The sequence below is a fragment of the Euwallacea similis genome, chromosome 28 (assembly GCF_039881205.1).
Source record: "Euwallacea similis isolate ESF13 chromosome 28, ESF131.1, whole genome shotgun sequence".
Classification (NCBI taxonomy): domain Eukaryota; kingdom Metazoa; phylum Arthropoda; class Insecta; order Coleoptera; family Curculionidae; genus Euwallacea; species Euwallacea similis.
The window spans coordinates 1487733-1508283 of record NC_089636.1 but is presented as its reverse complement, the minus strand read 5'-3'; the positions used below and the strand labels follow the sequence as shown (position 1 = coordinate 1508283).

Here is a 20551-nt window from a genome sequence, read left to right as displayed (position 1 = left end):
TTTTCGCATATTTTACACGCTGGCATTCCACACACATTTTTTGTTATTTTTCGTTTTTTGAGAATTTTTTCTGTTTTGCTGAAGGTCACAGATTTGGTTCCGAAGCATTAATAAGGGTTTTCTCGCCCCAGCCTTTAGTAAAAGGCGAATGTTATTCTCAGTTAGCTTTAACTGAAAATAGTGCTTTAACTGGGAATCGTTAGTTTTAACTCAGAATAATGAGAATAGCCGTTATTTCCAAATAAAACAGAAGAAAAATTAACAATCCCCATGAAACGTATAGAACAAATTTTCATCATTCTTTGTAATTTTAACGTCCAAAGCCACTTCCCATTATGTAATATTATTCCTGAGAGATGAACTCGACCAGAATTCCAATTTTTTGAACTAGGTAATTTAACATCATAAATTCCAAGTGATACTTCTAAACTTCTCGAAGCAACTCCCCAGATACTACCAACTAATACTATAACTTTGACTGTTAATAGTATGTAATTAGAGCCCGTTCCGTAATAATGATAGATGTAATTTTTGCAAGAGTTTTACGTAGCTCGGAACTCGTTCTGACGAAGTAAAATTGCGGTTGAAGCTAGTTTCCCCGGCAAAACATAAAACCTTATTTTTAATGTTTAAAATTTCGTGTTTTAATTATCTGCCTTTTTACGTGTTCGGTCTACATTATTTAGTCATACATTATTTGGTTAGGGAGTCCGCACGAACAAAGACATATATGGCCTCATTTTCCCATTAACTGGAAAACTATAACTGGCCACAATAGCAAAAACCCACTTCAGTTTCCAGTCGTTGGAACATCCATTCCCAGCAGCATTTAAAAACGTATTTCTAACATTTGAGCTTTTCATTAGACTGGTTTGGGAAGCCACGTGGAACTAATACGAGCGTTTGTTCTCTTATTTTATTGTCGGTCTTCCTGGATTTTAAGCCACAATCAATAAACCAACAAACGAATTGTAAGTAAACTCGCAGACACCATCCTGCTTGTGCGGATCATTGCAAGATTATGCTTGACCTAAGGCGATTTTGGACCGATACGAAATCATTTCAGTGGAACTAAATAGGATTTGCGGTAACAGAGGGGAACATGTTCCTTGAGTGAATTTCAATTCTTACATTTTCAACTATTGTGAACTGTGACTAGTTTTGTTTGCTCTGCTGGCAATTATGAACGTACAAGTAAACAAGAGGGGAACTTTGGGCAGTATAAATGGAACTTTGTTTTGATTCCTCGTTTGACCACACTTCCTGTAAGTCCATTGTTTCCATTCTCCCCTTGTTTGTTATTCACAGAACATCAGTGCTCTCTAACAATACGATATACAGACAAGTTTCAATCCTCCCTGGCGGACGTCAAACATTGTTGCCGCCATAATAGAAATGATTCGAATCGTTGTTATTTTACACCCAATAAGGTTTACATTCCTCTTGGGTCGAGACTTCATTTCAGCAGGTTTCTATTTCGGAAGGGCTTCTCGGTAATCTCGCTGCTGACCGCAACGGCTTATTCGGGTATCTTGTGGGCATCGATTACGAGAAAGCCATTCAGAATTGTTTTTGTAATAAAGCTTTCAGTGGAGGAATGTGGAAATCATTTTATTTTCAAATCGAATTGCATAAAGATTCATAGATGAGGGATATTCTAGAACAGACAGAAAGCTAGGAGTATAAAGGAACGCTAATGGTGGGCTGCCAGTAATCTGGAATTTTTCGAGAAAAATTTGTGGATGCATCTCGTGTGGTTTCAACTCTTGTGCATTTTAAGAGAAGCATTGTCTCGCTTTGTCTCGACACTTTTCTTGCGTCCTTTTGACTAAATTTAATTCTTCAAACGTTCCTAATTCTTTGTTTCTTCGTCGTGTATGTTCCGATTTTCGCTCGCTTGTTAAGACAAATTTTTTCGAATTCTAGCATTCAATTATCAGTTGACATTCTAAACATTCAATTATCAGTTAGCATTCTAAGCATTTAATTCTCAGTCACGACGTTTCGGTTCTGAGACATCATCATCATTAACTTCTATATTTTCCGATGGCGGCCATGATGTTTTTCGTTGATTCCCATACCTTCACACGAGATCTTGACATACGCTGACCTCACAGGCAGTGTGTTAGAATTTATAGAGAAATCTGTGTTGTTACTACTCCCACTCCTCAAGTACTCACGACTCATCAACATGAACTTCAGAGAACTTTACCACCAACAATATTGTTGCGATTTCCAGATCCGGATGATTCCGCCTTATATTCGCTTTCAACGTAAACAGTACTTATTAGCTTAACAAATAAACACCACTGATCGCATAGTAATAAGTCACTATCTCAATACTAAACCACTTTAGTATCACTTACATGGCTAAACAGCTCATGATTGAGCTCCTGGTGATTCTAATTTATCACGAACATTAACATAAACAAACATAACAGAATATTCGACATACGTACACAAAAAAGAGCAATAAATCGCTCGTCGAGCGCGCGACGATAACACCTTTTTTGCTTTTGTCGTCGGACGTTTCGAGGCGTTTCGCCAGGTGAACTTTCAATGATTATATGTTCGGTGGCATATACAAAGACCATGTTGTTTTCAACAACATGGCTGTTTACAACAACATGGAACAACAGGTTTTGTTATGTTTGAATAGCGTGCTGCGAGATAATTTTATGAGAATTTCACGGCGAATTTTGTGGCGATATTTGAGCAACTTTAAAATATTTTTTTTAGAGGATACTTAAAATTTCAGAGATTTCTGAAAGGGGAGGAGTTAAATGGCGAGGAAAAATGTTTCCAACGTTTTAATCGCTTAAATCGATCTTCAGAGGAATTTTACCGAGCTTTAAGCACCATTTTACTGATGCCAAATACATCGACGGTTTTTCATTTTTAGAAGAATTACCTATATATGTTAAAGAAAAGAGTCTAAAGATTTTCTTAAATTTTCATACAGTTTTTTGGTCAAAAAGTCCCTCATTTTACTTTAGATTAGGTTAAATGACGTGTCAAACGACATTTCACTGCAAAATTCCAATTAATAAAGAAAATTTCCACAATGTAAAAAATAAAATCGGTTAAGCCTTCATAATCCCCCGGTTCAAGCCAGGAAAGAAGAATTTATTGGATGTCAAAATTGAAATTTTATTAACGCAATACTAAAAAAATTCGCTCAAACTTTCCTTAATTTTTCGTTTTTTTTGGCAAAATCTTCCTGATTCCATTGTTTTCCTGATAATTTATTTCTCCCCATTATTAAGGTCATTAAGTATTAAACCTCTATAAAGCCTGCTGCTCTCATATCGTGGCAGGAAAAAAATCGGCTTTCAGATTTATTTATTTGTTCCCTCGATAAATAATAAATTACTGGAGTTGGTTTCTTGCTCTGAAAAAATATCGGAAACTTTCCACGGTTGACAAATTGCCGACGAAGGATTCCGACAAATTTATGAAACAATATCATTACAAAAAGTGCTTAAAATCGGCGAAAGCGTTATCGAGAGAATTATAAATCATCTTCCTCATTCTTGTCCAGTCATTTTATAAAGCTTTTAATACTGGCTGTGGAAATTATACCGCAGAGAGAATCAATGATTAATTGGTCGCAAGGGATTATAGGTTTTTGGCTCAAGTTATGGGTTGATTTGGATTTATTTTGACGGATGGTGTTAAGAAAAGCTGCCGCTTTCTATGGGGATCATTCATAATCCACTGAAATACATTGCAGCAGCCTCAATACGAGAGGTATGTATATCATTTTTCTAAAGTTTCTAAACTTTTCCGATAAGTTCCTACAAGATTCATGGCGGCAATTCCATTTTACTTCAAGTTTAAAGAAACTTTTATTGTTATATCGAATATTCTTAGAAGAATCGCATCGGGTAAAACGAAGTGCTAAGTTGGTGAAATTTACAATTCAGCACGGCAACTTTACCTCCTTCCAAGGAGTTGGAAAATTTATATTATTTCAATAATTTCTATCTAGTTTACACATTAGATCCCGTTGGGATGTCTCCTACTCCAATTACCCATTCAAGCATTAATGGAATATCTCGAGGGCTCTATAGAGTTTAAAAAGCCAACCAAAAACATGCCGGTTTGTGTAGTTCGTTTTTGTATTCTCAGGTTTTTGCATAAATTACGAAACACGGACTGCAGGCATTTTACACTAGAACAGCTTTAAATGAATTTGCTGCATAATTTGTACGAGCCTGATTCTCCTTTTATTTTTTATACTCCCCACGTGTTCCAACTTGTGCTTGCTTTTATCAGGCTACGGAATTTCAATTAACTTGGTAATGTTGATAGGCATAAGAGATGAGAGCTGGCTTTATTACTGGTGGGAGCTGATAAGCGATTTTTTTATGATGCACTTCCATCCCCACTGCGACCTCTGCTTAGTTAGCGCATTCGCAACAAATTCAATTAAGTGTGTGGCCTTATCACATTGATCAGATTCTGAGTTCAGCTTCCGAAGGACACCATCGTAAAACAAACTCTCAAGTCAGCCACCACATAACCGTATTACTGTCTTTCCTAAAGCCTGTTTAAATCATTGATAAAAGAATTATTTAACCTAGAAAACGTTTATAAAACCTTTCTAAGACCCTCTTACACATATTTTTTATTTATTTCTTATTTTAATTTGTTAATTTTTTAAAATGTATTAACAAAAAATTACTCTTAGTACTTCTTTTTTCTGAAAGTTCGTTTGCGTGAAATGATCAAATAACTTTAGTAATTATTCAGGTTGGCATCATACATCTGAAGAAAAATTTTTGTTGGGGGAGAAATTTCTGAAATGAATCAACACGGCTGGTGATAGATAAGACGAATACGTGTATATTCCGAATAACAGAGGCTCAGTTTCGGGGATTTGCATAAAAGCAAGTTTTTATCTCACTTAATCAAATATCGCTTGCGTGCCCCTATTAATCGTGAAAATATTCGCGAAAACGATATAACACCTCTAAAAGGGGGCACTTGTTGTAGGTGACACCTGGACAACACAAACAAAAACAGATTATTAACAGTTTTCCCATGCTGCGTTTAGAGCCCAAACTATATCTAGTCAAAGCAACAAGTTACTAATTCCATAATTTACACTGCAACTTGAACTAACTCGAATAAATCATTTGCCTCTTAAGTTTGCCCTTAAACGCGACTGTCTAACGTTTTGTAGCTATAAGTATCTACTGAATCCATTAAGCACATGTTTACTAAAGCACACAAATTTCTTTAACTTGAAGGCAATAGTTTTCCTCAATTTGCTATCCTTATGAAAAATAGCTCCTTTCTTGATTTAAGTCTTGAAGTTTCTCTATAAAACTTTATTGCGAATACTGTTTTTGAAACTTCCATACCGCAGAGACAGGAAAACTTTGCAGATTTCCTGGAAAATATCGATTAGTTTCCTGGACAAATCACTTATTTAATTCTGTTCTACTTTCCTATAAGGGGAAATGAAAACTTCATGCACAGAACTGTGCAAGAAAATCTATCCAAGTTACACACCCAAGGGCGAAATCTGTAAAATAGTTACAAGGGAAACTTTTTCGGACCGGATTGCTGCAATTCGTCACGCCATCTATAAAGCGAAACATTTTTAAGCTATTCGACGAGACTCGAACGTAGCGAGAGCAAGCAGGTTAAAAGTTACCAAACAAGTGATCTATTACAGCAAAGTAAGTTAGAAGGTGACCAAGAGAGACAGATTGAATGATATATTTTCTCTGCTGCGATTTTTTTTGCTTTATTCGGGTCTATTTTTGTCAAAATAAATTAAGATTTATAGGGTACATTTCGGGCTAATCAGATTAAAAGAGTAAAGGGAGTTAATGCACTGATGGACATGAGAGATTAGTTAAAGCTTAATAAGCTTACATTAATTGACAAACTCTTTCGAATATTCCTGGTGTACGTTTAATAATCGCAAGAAACGCAAATATTCCCTATCTTAGGCCTGTTTCACTTGGGACCGCCATTTTATAAACTTGTGATCTCAAGCGATGCCAGGAAAAATAATCCCAAGGGTTTATGTCGGGTGATCTGGGAGGCCATGTAGATGATCCTGCTTTTCCTATCCAACGGTTAGGTTAGTTGTTAATCAGAAATTGACAAGCAACTAAACTAAACCTTCGATACTGTTCGTCATGAAGTATTTGTGGAAGGGCCCAATAATGATAAATCTGGGTTTGATGCGAATTGAGTACCAAGTTCCAGAACCTACTGAGAGAAGAAAATCTCTAGATAGTAAAGCTTTCTCACGTCGCATATGATAAAAATAAAGTTGTTGAGGTTCTAAAATTTACGTGTATAATATTCAATTAATTATAAACTTTTGCGCGCTAGTTTGAGGGTGCTCCTTCATTTTATTTGTGATAATTTCTTCAATCTCCACTGTTCAGACGGAGTTGCAGACCTTCCTGAAATGTATGTTGCTCTTTTGAAACTGCCAGTTTCACAAAATTTTGCTTGAATATTAATAAAAGTTTGGACCTTTAGGGATACTCGGTGGGGAAATCGCGCTTGATACATTCGCTACATTAGTCTTGCAACTTGAGCATTACCGTGAGCCATGCCGCAGGCCAAATGCATGTTTGCTATTTCTGGGTTGGTAAATTGGACCATTCTAAACACAACCCACAATTTGTTATTCAAGAACTCACATAAGAACTTTCTTTTTAATTCGCATAAAATTCTGGTTAGTTCTATCAATGAATTTTCACAAAATCTACTATAAGTAAATTTTCTAATTTGGTATATTTTAAACATTTTACATTTAAGATTTTATATGAAAACCTCCAGGTTTTGAAGCTTTATCGTGCGATCTGCAGATTTTCTTCGGCTCGTCAGGTACTGAGTCGGTGCGTGATCTGAATAATTGAAATCCGGAATTTATTTTCAATAGATTTTTTTTTCGGCGATAATTTAGTGTTGTCCAATAATTCTTGTGGTGATCAAATGGTAATTTATTCGCCGAGGAAAGGTCAACGCTAAAGTTTCTAACACGGTTATATCATTACAGTACCTTTTGTATCCCTCAGGATGCCCGCAATAAATTTCCAACTCAAATTAGCCTTTCCTCTGGAAAACCGGTCTGACACCTCAAGTAATGTAGTACCATCCGCCTCCATTTATTACTAAATAATCGGACGAAGTGGGCAGATACAGCGTGATTTCTAGCCATGTTTTGTCTCATCGCGACAAAATGCTTCAAAGTAATAAATTGCTAAGTTTCACCCTGTAAAAAGCAACTTAGTCTGTTGTGCATATATTTCAGCTTTGTCATTGAAACTAGGCGGAGATTTCCATATTTACCCAATAAAACTGCGGTTAGTCATTCATTGCCCGTGATTTATAGGAGAACAACTCGAAAAGTGTCCCTTTTCCTGCTCTATTTTATAAAAATAAACCCACCGGTCTTCCTTAGGGGCGACATCAAATTTATTAAAGTCAGGTAGTTCGGATATGGAGGCGATTGATACTACCATTGCCATTTCCCATATTAACGTTTCAGCCAAATTCGGAATGCCCTCAAAATGTCGCCGGCTAATCTATCATTCTGGTCGGGTAAGTTATGACGTAAATTGATTGCAGAATCCCGGTTTGATGCAGAGGCATTATTTTAATGGGCCTCAGACACTCTCCTCCCATTAATAACTGGTTTGCAACCGGGCAACCGGTTGGCTCATTAGAAAACCACTTTTCTTTTCCAGCTATGAGCGCGCTACTTTGGAAATTGCGGAGAAAGTGGTTTTTAATGGATTGTGAAAGGTGGGAAAATGTAAATATAAATGGTGGGCCCTAGTCCTTTAAATTGTGTCCTGCTTTTGTGGCAATAGAACCATTAAATGCCAGGGAATAAATTAAACCAAACGCAACAATTATTTGGTAATCTGGAAATGGTGTTTCCTTGGAAATATTTGTCAATTCACAATAGGTTTGGAATTTTTTTTCTTGACCACAGTACCTGACTGGTTTTCCTTTTAAACTGACAAAAAAATCTGAAGCAAATATATCATTCGCTGCATTTTTATGTATTGACATGTTCAAAATACGAGTAATACATCAATATTTCAATTTTTGAATCACCTCCTTGATCACGCTCACAAAAAATTGAAGCAAGAATAACTGATGCCCCCCTACTTGTATTCTAGAGGGGTGTTAACTAGGGTGTGTTAGAACCACCCAGTGCTCCGCCTTTATGAAAGATGCATAACCAATTAAGTAAAGATTTAGAAAAAGGCGGGGAACCTGTGGGCCAATCAGAATTTAAACATACTTGAAGTCACGCCCTGATGACATCTAAAATGAAAGAAGGACGGACAGTATACGACGGACTTCCTAGTCGTATGCTGATGAATTGCAGTATTTTTGTAGTTTTTTTCTTGACCACAGCTCCCGACTCGTTTTTTTAAATTGACATCAAAAATTGGAGGCAAATATATCATTTTCTGCATTTTTCATAGAAAATATGTACACAACGTAAATTTTGCCAGGTTGTCATATATGCACACACACATGTTCAAAGGCGAAAGATTCGTGATTTATCGCATGAAATTATTATTGTGGAAGCGCTTAACAATTTATAATCCATTTGTGTGGAAAATTTATTTTGCAGGATTAACGCTCAACTATTTATGAAACATGATTTATATTGCACAATCTACAAGAGCGTTTATGCGGATGAAGCGTGTAATGAAGTGTATGGGGGTGTTGACAACTTCGAATAGTGGGCTGTAAACACATTTATTACGGTGCTAGTTTGAAATTTTCGAAAAATTCTAGAGAGGAAAATTGAGTACGGGTTTTGTTATATTATCTACATACGTAAACAAATTCCAACCAAATTTTAAAAAAATCGGGAATGATCAGAAAATCCTTTAATTTTCGTCCATGTAATCCATAAAAGATTTCCTAACATTGATTTTCCCAATATTGTTAAATGAACAACAGCAATTAGTAAACTTTTAGTCATGGCGGAAGATTATGGAGATCAAGCATAGACTAGCAGTTACAGGTAAAAGCCAGTAAATATTTGCTTCCAAAATAGCATTCCATGTTAGTGTAGGTTAAAAACGCTCAAAAAAATGCTTTTATCAGATGCAAATGTAATGGACTCCTCAAGAGCTCAAAAAAAGAAAATAAATTATCATTAGAAAAAGGTAAAAAAATACACAAAATATAGAAAGCATGATACTTACTTGACCAATTCAGTAAAGACTTAAGAAAAAGGTGGGAACTTATCTGTGGGTCAATCAGAATTTATAGACACTTGAAGACACGCCCGGATCACGCATAAAATGAAAGAGGGACCTTATTTGATGGCCCTTCTACTTGTATTCTGAAGGGAATTGATTATGATGATGTCGATTAAAAATACCCACTGTTCCGGCCTTTTATCATCGTCATGATTGAAGTGAATGCATTCGAGGCGTCGAGTTTAAGAAAGATAGTTAGGTAAGAAGATCACATTAAATGAAGAAATTATTCGTAAAAATTATTTCAATAATTTTACCATCAATTATCCAAGAATGCTGGAACTTCCCAGATCTCTAAAATTTGAAGAATGTTCTGAGAACTTTCAGTTAATGAAATAATTTCGGCATTTGCAGCAACAGTAGCAAGATATTTCTTCTGGATTTCAGTAATTTCCAATTACGTCGAATCTCGTAGAATCTCAGAAGGGAGTGAGATTTCATCACTCATTAGACATTCCTAAGTTTTCCTCCTTAATTTGGTTTAATGATCCCAAAATAGAGCTCCAATACAGAAAAATAAGCAAAAATTCTGAGAATAAATTATCGTTTTCATCATCTCCCATTTTTGCTGTAAATCTAAACTTTTACAGCAGCTATAAGAAATATTACCGACTTGTGGGAACATATGAACTATCAAACCTGGAGTTCGATATATTTTTAATTTTGCGAAAACCTTAGAATTGTCAGCTATTTATAAAGCAGCCACCTATATTCCTCCACGTTTATTTTAAACGAATGCACGTACTTCTTCCTACGTGCGATGCCTTGAGGTTTGCTGATACATGGAAAGAATCCCTTAATGAAAATAGAGTATATCGAAAAAAGATAGTTTCTTCGTCACCACGAAAAAGCTCTGTTTTTCTGACATTTATGGGGGTAATATATTCCATTCAGAAGCAATTTCCCAGCTTAGAAGGGGGGCCAAATCTGTGGTAAAATATGTCGTCCATTCGAATAAGACAGAAACTAATTTTCTCAATCGAGCATTCGGCAAAGCATAAGTAATAAAAATGTGTTTTCGTTTCTAGATGCTCTAAATTCTAACGGAAGGACAGTGCACCATCTTTAAGGGAAAGTTCTCCAGATTCAATTATCAGCTTTTCAACTGGCTGTATTTTAAACCCCTGAACTTTAACAAATTTATTCTCATATTTGAATAATATAATCTGGTAGGAGCTTTGGTATCTAGAAAAGCCAGCCGTCGGTCTTGAAAGGGACTTATGGAAGACAGCTTTAATCGGAGGGATATTGAGTCTAGCAATGATTGGAAAACCAACTCTCAAACTATTAAAGTTCCTGGCTGCAAAAGCTCTTGTCCTTGCAGGAATTATTGTTATAGTAAACTTCAGAAGGCCCCAGTAACATAAGCAGCACACGATTTTATCTTCGGGCGCAGGAATTAAGCTGCAGTAAACCAGGTGAAATAAAATATCATGATAAAGCGAGGAAGTTGAAAAATGTAATATCTAGTTAATGTGGTGCCTTCGCGAGGAAACAGCTTTATGGCCTTCTTATTTTTATGACTTTAGTTCCAGACCCCTCTAAAATGCTTTCTCGGAGATTTTGCATTTGTCACAGTTTTTGTCATCAGGCTACGAAGCGTTTAAATTGGAATGTAGAGTTTTTCTCCCATGCCTGATTGCGATTCACCACTAATAGTTGCAAGTTACGTGCTGCATTGCACAAGTTAGAAACTGTGGCAACCTGAACTTTATAGCCCCAAGTTTCAACAGTTTCAAATTAAATTAAAAACGTACACGGTACAAGTGATCTTACAGGGCAAACAATAATAGTTTTCCGATAATTCTCATCAAAGACTTATTTCAAAATCGGCTTAATGTAGAGTGCAAATTTCGCATATTCCATTCATTTTCCAGGGCGCGGATTTAGGAGACTAATTTAAATCCATTTCCCTATATTCTTTCATTAAGCCCTCGCGAATTGTTCGCAAATCCCGGTAATAGAAAATGAGCTCAGAGACTTTGTATGCACGGATTAGGGTCTAATTAAAAGTCGTACGCAGAACTCAATTCCAATTTGCTTTCAAATTAAGATGTCGGTTGGATATTAACGGAATATATGGGCACGGCTGCGAATCCAGCGAAATAATGCTAACATGAAAGAAATTCCTTTCAATGGAGAGAAATAGAAGTAGAGTCAAAAGGGGAAAGATTGAACATAAAGTGGTCGCAGTCCTTTCATCGGTTATATTTGAGCTGCATATTTATCTGGTCTACAACTGACCCCGATACTGCAATACTTACTACAGATATATTTTCCAACTTCAAAGAAAACTAACAACTTTTCATGGATACAGTTTGGCAAAGATTATATTGGAAATTCTATTTATTTTTTTAACTCAGTAATTTTGTCCACCACTGTTGGCGTCACATAACCCGCCTGTTTGGAACTTTTTAATGGCTAACAGGAAAGTGGTGCTTCTAGCGAGGCTGTCAGGGGGAATTCGGACATTCAGTATATCCTACAGCCTACATGTAGAGGACCGTTGGTGCAAATACCTAATAATTACACAGCCCCTTCTCTAGTTCTACCAAGAGAATCTCGATAACCATAAGAGGTAAGACGTCGGTTAAATTGGAGCAAACTTGGGCAATTCGGAGTTCAAGAATATGCCAGTTCAAAATTTGACTAATCCCGTTGAGTTTCGAGGTATTGGCGAAAACCTTTTTATTTTTCCCTTAGGTTTTTTGGCGAGATATTTCAAAATGATTGGCACTCCGACATTGCAAGTTTTCCTCTTCTGCAACATAGCCATGTCATTTTGCAACTCGACGTTTCGATTTTCGACAACCATCATCAACTTTGCTTTTCTACGGACGCAGTCTAGGATTTTCACATTTCTGAGTTCAGCCTTGTTTCCCGATTACGATAATATATGATCTGTTAAGATTGAGTCTTTTTCAAGTCAAGTCAAGTCAATGCCTTTTTCAAGTAAAGAAAACGAAGTAGCAAAGTTAGTTAACTCAATTGCACGAACCCGGTGCGGAGCTGTTAGAAGCGGGCATGTAAGTGGACCGCTTAACATTAAAACAAATATTAAAGGGAAAACAAACAGACAGAGGTACACAAAAAAGTGTTAGTTCAGGTTAGTTATGGTTAACGTAACCACCATGCATGATCATGTAATGAGATTACGAACACCAGAAAAGTAAACTGTTGTTCATGCTCTCTACGAATCAGATAACCCTGACTGAAGATCAACATCTGAATTTACGTATTTGAATAGGCAATACAGTCCATTATGACTGTAACGTTATCTTTATCTACTGGAAGAATTTTAATATCATTTTATATACGCAAATAACACAGGCGAACAAGAATATTGAAGCATGGCATTTCAGAATCGAGTTTAGGTTGCCATAATCTACTAAATACGAAAATAAAAAAGGTTCTTTGAATTGATTCTGCTTTTCAAAATAAATGCAGTCCATTTAAATTAAACAGAAAATGTGAATTCAAACGTTAATGGAAACATTATTATGAATAATTGAATATTGCAATATTAATTAGAATTAACAAAAATTAACAAACATTAGTTAGTTAGGAAAAACGTTTTGTATGTGATTGTCTGTTGTATTTTTGATCAGGACAGTGCCGTTGTAAAGACCAGCAGTCATATGGCGATCCCACCAGCCTTGATGTCTTTTCTCCATTGTCTTTGCATCCTAATGGAACCGTTCCCCTATTCTTTACTTTAGTCACCCAAATTGTCAAGAAATTTATCCAAATGGCTATGCAAATAATTCAGTTTTATACTCATATTAGCTCTTAGTTGTTTAAAATTTGCAAGCATTTTGTCGACTATTTTGGAATGTTCTGCAGCTTTGTAATTCCCCAAAAAGTTTTCGACCGCTGATTGAAAGCTTGTCCATTCAACCTTAGTCACGTGATTTGTAAAATCAATATTCTTTATTCTATATTAATATTAATAAAATTATATATATTATTTATTATATTATATATATATAATATAATTAATATTAATATTCTTTATAAGACTACGAATTTGTGGTCCGTTAAAGATGCCCACTTTTAATTTTTCTGTACCAAAGCTAGGAAATACTTGACAAATGTATTTGAAATAATCAGCATTCCTCTCCAAAGCTTTTACCAACTGTTTTATAAGTCCAAGTTTAATATGAAATGGCGATAAAATGATATTTTCTCGACTTATTAATGGATTATGAACGATGTTAACTTTCCCCTTTTTTTAAAGCTCTCTGTAAAGAGCCGCCAATCTTCTGTCCGATAAACTTGGAGGCCCATTAAATTATAAAACCCTGGAACATTCTCACAATATACGATATTATTCTCTTCAATAAATATGGGAGAATGTTTTACTCTCTAGTCTGACAAGATGTTATTGAAACACCAGGTTGAAGACAACGTTTTTCTTTAAGTCTTGACGTAAAAAGCTCAGCTAATTTTTTCCACAAATTTAAATCTCGAATCAAATCGTTCAGTTTACTTAAAAAAAAAAACCCGAGGTATGGGACTATACTCTTCAAATTCACCATCACTGGTACTTCGGCTCTAAGTGTCTAACATTTCAACGTCATCGCAATCAACCTTTGATGAGGCATCAAATACCGGTACAGTTAAATCTTCACATGCAGCGTTGGTGGTTTGGCCTATTCAATGCTTGGATAAATCCAAGACCGCTATTTATATAGGTTCATACCTGCCACAAAAATCAATCATCAAAGTGGTTTCTCGGCTCACGCCATGTCATCGGAGCACGAAGTGAAAGTCCTTTTCGCCTTCCTTGACTCCAATAACGAAGTGTTCTACACAACTTTAGCAAATTGTGCGACACCCAATATTTGTCCTGTTGTCCAATTTTTTTCCCAAAATATGTTTGATAGACTTCTTTTACTAAATTATTTATTGACAATATTTATAATATAACAAAAATGATCAGAATTATTAACGCAAGACCGACGTGAAAAATTCTTTTTTTTTTCTGTAATGACGGCAACACTCAATACTAAAAATAAATTAAATTATAGAGTTTTTAGCAATAAAATTCTTTAAATGAATTATGATAAGCAAAATTTTCAGACGCCAATAAACATTGCTCTCGGGATACTGTAAACGAAACACTTCATGGGGAGTAAATGTACATATAATAATTTGTATTTGGGTTTATCTTGAGAACCAGAGTGCATTAAACAATTCAATCTTATTTTACTGAATTAATAGATATGAGCGAATCTGAATTCACTCCAAAAACAAATGCTGAATTTTTTTTTCTGTTCTGTTGTGTAATTAAGGCACTTATGCGTTTCATTGCATATCGTCATAAAACTTAATTGTTTGTCGGCGCCACTGGTCTGGATTCGAGCCACTGAAATATTTCTGTCCCATTCATAACTTGCCGCTCATCATGCCGTCCCAAAACCATTTTTGGCTAAAACGTCAAAATAATCCAACGTTTAGAGTCGATACTCAAAACAGCATTTATTAGCGAATAATACAATATATCGGTTTTAAAGGAAATTTAATTGCTTTTCAGCACATTTCCTAATATACAGCGTGTTTAATTTAAATAAACTTACTTTAAACAGTTTTAGTATAATATGTAACCGAGAAGGCATTAATTTTGAGCTACCCTGGACAAGGTAGATTTACTTTTAAAAATTTAACTAACTTTTAAAAACTTACTTTTTTATTCGTGGGGTAAATTCATGGATCTTTCCTAAACAATCCTCAAAAGTTCTGCTTTTTGTGAATTCGAATCTCATCGTGTCAGAGGTTTCATTACAGCTTTATTCCGAACTAAAAACTAATAACATTTATTCATATTTCGAAAGCCACTTGAGTTATGAATTATTAAGCAAAAATAATCAAAAGGAAGTAGGGAACCTAAAAATAAAATAATACACACCATTTAATATATCGGAGTCGCTATTTGTATATCGTCCATGTGCATGAGTTGATGATATTCATAAGTCTTTGCCTCGAAAAACTTAATTGAAAACATTTCTAAAACAGTTAGGAGTAGCAGTTTTTGCATAATGTTTTTTTTATGTAGAAAAGTCCAGAGTATCAGAATTTGTAAAAGAATTGAAATTATCGGCAATGATAAAAAGCTTAGGGCGTTTTTTTGTACTTAGGTAAGGTGCAGGTGATCCCACCTATCAGCTAGCTTGAAACAGATATTTTAAATAAATTTATCAAATCAAAAAAATATTCCTGGAGGTATTTTCAAGTTTCTAAATCAAAAACTGTGACATTTACCAAAAAAATCTTTAACGCTTTGTAAAATTAAACAAGCAATTTTTGCATTGGACAAATTTAGCTAAATCGCTCTATTTTTTGCCCTTTATCATCCAATATTCATTTGTACCATTTTTTCTGAGATACTCTGTATATGAAGTGAAGTTATTTCGTTAAAAGCGAAATACAGTTATTTGAGGAATGTACCTAAAATTTATGAATTACACTCCCTAGATAACACATTTGTTTTACAAAATCGTTATAAAACTTAATTTGTGTTCTGCGCTACTGACTTGATTCGAGCCACTGCACTTTTCACGCTCAATTGGGAAACAGCAACTCGATGATCATTTTTCGCTTGGCCGAGAGATGTTTGATATGTCATAATGCTTCGAAGCCGTACGCGCAAACGCAAATTTCAATTGTTTTCAAGCATTGTGGCGTTCCAGAGCCGCCTTCGGCAAATATACCAAAAATGATCTCCAACGTTTAGCACTAATAAACGCTACAGAATTTATTTGCTAAATTTTTAATTTCGGGTATAGGAACATGATACGTCGTTTTAAAATCAATTTAATGGCCTTTCAGCGAATTTACCAATGTATAGGGCAACTGTGAATAGTATGTTGTTCCACTCCCGTTCGTATGTGAATTCCAAATAGAATAAAAGAAAAAAACATATTGTTTTACATTATCTGCGCTACTGACCTGCATTTGAGCCACTGCATTTTCACGTTCAATTCAGATATTGCCGCACGAACATCATTTTTAGACTGGCCGAGAAATTTTCGATATGACGTCAAAGTGCAAAGAAACCTTCAATTGTTTTCTTCAACCACCATTGCCGTCTTCGGTAAAACTGCCAAAATAATCCAATGCAGAGAGGCACAAAAAAAAACTCCTTTTTTGGAGGAAATGTGATGATAAGATTATCTTTTAAGCATATTTTCAAATAATCTTTCAACTGAAAAGGTATAAATTATCGGCATGCCTAAAAAGAAGTTTTCTAGAACTTTTAACGATTGTTTGCATGCCCTGTTTCACCCTCAAAAATATGAAAAAATACATTTTTTTTTGTTTTTTCTTTTTTGTGGAATTTTTCTTTTCTGTGGATATTTCTTATCCACCGTTCCCTTATAAAGGCAAATTGAAAGTATATAAATGTCCATGAATTGGAAAAAAACCGTATTTATTTAAAAGCGTTTTTCGTAATCGATTACGCCTGGTTGTGTCCATTTGAATTTATATCCGGGGTTTTTCGGCGTTATTGAATTTTACCAAAGTGGTCAGCTCCTATTTACATAATCCTACACGACATGGTCGAAATTGGTTTTATGTGTTTGTCAGTATACAATCGAAACAAAATTAAACTTAATTGCTTTATTATTGACTATGCGTTTTCTTTTCTTTGGAGATGGAAAGTATAAAGAATTTCTGTATTTTTTGTCAAATATTGGCAATTTTACATGGAAATGTTTTAATTTAATAATTTTTTTCAGAAATACCCAATTTCACTGGGCCAATATTGAATGTGACAGTGCCGTTAGGGAGGGAGGCAGTACTAGGATGTGATATAGACAATTTGTCAGCATATAAAGTAAGTTTTGTTTTATCTGGAAATAAATTTTAAAAACTGAAGATAAATATCAATGAATGCAGCTATTCACTTCTAAGTAAAATAGATAATTTTCGTAAGATACTGCCGAAAATATAGCGTTTTTTTCATTTATAGAAAATACCTCCCACAACACAACATTCTATCACAAGTATGGGGAGGTGTAGTTTGAGCTTTCTGCATAAAATTTCTGCGAGTTGCTCTTAGTTATTAACGATAGCTAATGAGTTTTTAATTGCCAGTTAATAAGGTGTTAGTGACACAACCTTTTAATGCCCATTATTGGCATTTGCAATGGCCATTAGGTTTTCAGTTACCGGTCAATGGGCCGTTTAAGAAATGATCCCTTGTTTCTTCATTAGTGTAAATATAGTAGAGGGGTCCGAAATACTTATTATCTTAACATCTCTTTAGAGATTTCGAAGGAGATTTTACATTTACCAAAGTACCTACTCTGAGAATGTAATTTCAGATCTAAGGGATGAGCAAATTAAGTTTAGGCTGCAAATTTCGACTTCAGTGGAGTAGCAACTTCGTTGCTCCAATCTTCCTCGGTACCGGCTCATGAAATATTTGGACAAGAAATATAGTCACGCCGTCACTGGTCGACTGAATGTTTTAAATGTGATGGTTTTTGAAAGAGGGAGATTCGTTTTTGAATGTAATAACGCACAAATTGTAAATGTTGTTTTTAGATTATTCATTTCAATTATTCATAAATGAATCAAATTATGTTCCAGAAAAAGCGGACGTAGCATTATGTTTTATTAATTTGTTCGGCCTTTTTGGCAAATTAGATATTAGTCCATGTTAACGAAATCAGAAAAAGTGATGTCACCCGGATGTCTTACGCCTGACATGCCAAATCACTGGTTTCAAAATGACGTTATAAAATCATTAATACATTACGGTTTTCCATTCAAAAAGTAGTACCAATTTTAGTGGAATACCGTCAGATCTTTGTAGAAAGTTTTAAGTCGGATGTCAGGTTAGTTCAGGCGTCATATGCAAGGAAGCTTGTATTTTTAGGATCACACGGCACATCTGATTATTTGAAACTTTGTGCAATTTGAAGTAAAATGTTTAAAACACGGTTTTATAGATAATGCAAAGAAAATGTAGACCGGTAAAATCCAAATTTCTCCCGTAATCCCCAATTTATTACCTGTCACGCTGTCTGTATACAGTCGAGCATACCGCCCTGTGACGTCACATCGTTACGAAAACGTTTCGCGCGTTAATAAGAATTTTTATTTTTCTTGTGGCTTTTTTATTTGATTTTTGTGAAACTTTGTACACGTAATGACACCAACTGAATAATATTTAATTTTAATTGAATTTTTTGTGGACCTACATATTGTTTACTTCGCCCTGCCTAAGCTTTGCTTTTCACTGCAGCTGGTTCGGCAACCAGTCGTACAACAAAATCACTTATTTTTCGAAAGTAGCGCTACGGAAAGTATGTAATATAATATTTAGCTCATATAGGAATAGTATTGATTTCACGCACTCGCGAAGGCGCACAAATTTTCGCTCTTGCGTGACACTCTATTCCATACTTGAAGAAATAGTTTAGGCTTTCTAGATAAAATTGCTCCAAATCTGGGAAAAAGTTGCTTCAAGGTTATCAAAGACTGGTACTTAATTGGTTTTCTATCACCTGTTGTTGAGATGTTTATGGCACAATTCTTGAAAACTCCTTATTGGTATTCTGCAATGGTCTTTCAATTATTGGTAAATGCAGTAATGCGATTTTAGGACTTACTTAATACTCATTATTGGTATTTTAGTATTTGATAATTGAGTTTCTGTTACCGATTAATGGGCTGTTCAAGAAGATTCCTCATAAGTGTACAGGAAAAAAAGAAAGAACAAAGGATACAGAAAAGAGCTTACCATGGCCGTATTTAGATAAAGAGAAAGTTGATGAAGGTGCTCGAGCAACGAAACGTTGTAGAGGGTTCAGTGGAAATGTTGTTTTAGCCTCTTACCATAACTCAAACAATAAAAACGAATAAACGATAGAATTTTATGACCTAATCCTCGTTATCGATAATTGGTTTTCTACTACTAATCACTTACTAGGGCAGTATCTAAACAAAGAGATAGCCGATGAATTTCCTTGAATAACGAAACGTCATTGAACGTACAGTGGGGCTGTAGTTTTAATATCACAACAGAACTCGGAGAAAAAAACTAAAAAAGCAAATTTGAAACTTTAAAAAGAAATAACTCAAAAACACCTGAATGTGCAACTTTTATGGCAAAAATTATTATCAGGCATTGATAATGTGGTGGTGTATGAGATGTGAGACGTAATAAATTAGCAAACGTCCATGAATAAGAGCGTAAATACACACATCGCAAATGTCTAGGAATTGTTTAAAAAAATAAATAATTAACAATTATGAAACATTATTTTGAATACATTAATAAAGAATGTTTATTTCTTTATTAGATACACAAAAAAACTTGGATTTATTAGTGCCCCAAAGAAATAAAGGGTGAAACAAAAGATAATTTTCTTTCATATAAAAATAATTGAAGCATTTGAAACATCGTAAAAAAACTTAAGAAATTAAAATTAATATCTCGTGTGTGCCCCTGTGGCATTCGCTATCGCCTGACACCTGCCGGGCATACTTAAAATTAAATTATCCAATAAATCTTGAGGGATAGCTCTCCATGCTTCACGTAGGCATTCAAACAGTTGATGGCGGTTCTCAAAGTGACCATTATCCCTTAAAACCGTTCTTTGGTTTGAAATTATGTTATTTCATATTTGGAGCCACAATTTATTATTTTTAACTTTACGAAAACATGTTACGAAGTAATATCCCCAGACATTTGCGATGTGTGTAGTTACTAATAAAAATATGACTCTGGTGAATTCACGTTAGTCAGAGCCCATCGGGCATCAAGTTATTTCGGTTAGTATCGTTTTAATGAGGGGGATGTAATAAAATTTTTTCATTGAGAGGCATTCTGGTCAGCCCAGTTTGGTAAAAGATAGAATTCTCAGCAAATTTTAATTAAGTCCCCATTACTCAGATTACTCAGTTTACAAAAATGAAGCTCGATAAAACGGGATATAGACAAATCATCTGTAGTGCTGGATTATGTTATTTATTTAATATTATTAAAAATATTTCGTATGGTATTTATTTAATCCACGTATTCCATCAGTATCAATCTGTATTTATACTACATTTTATTCATGCATCGCAAAATATAGCATAAATCAATTTTTAATTAAGTCCAAACTATTAAAAGTTTTAAGCCCTAGGATTTTGTTATCAACCAACAATCATGCAGGCTAATTTTCCTAAGAGCCCTCAAAGGGAAAATTTAATTTTAAGCCCCTTTTAGACCCATTTTTAATTCACGGTCTCTAAATTAACAATTTCCAGGCTTCCTGGCCCTCTGC

At 34.9% G+C, this 20551-nt stretch overlaps 1 protein-coding gene across 1 annotated transcript in view; it reads left to right on the top strand.

Moving 5' to 3' along the window:
- The window catches only part of LOC136417360 (lachesin-like), a 79779-nt gene that overhangs the window by 42306 nt on the left and 16922 nt on the right, over positions 1 to 20551 (top strand). The window contains exon 3 of the mRNA XM_066403030.1: positions 17009 to 17106. Coding sequence (XP_066259127.1) covers positions 17009 to 17106 — 98 coding nt within the window. The remainder of the gene's footprint in view (positions 1 to 17008; positions 17107 to 20551) is intronic.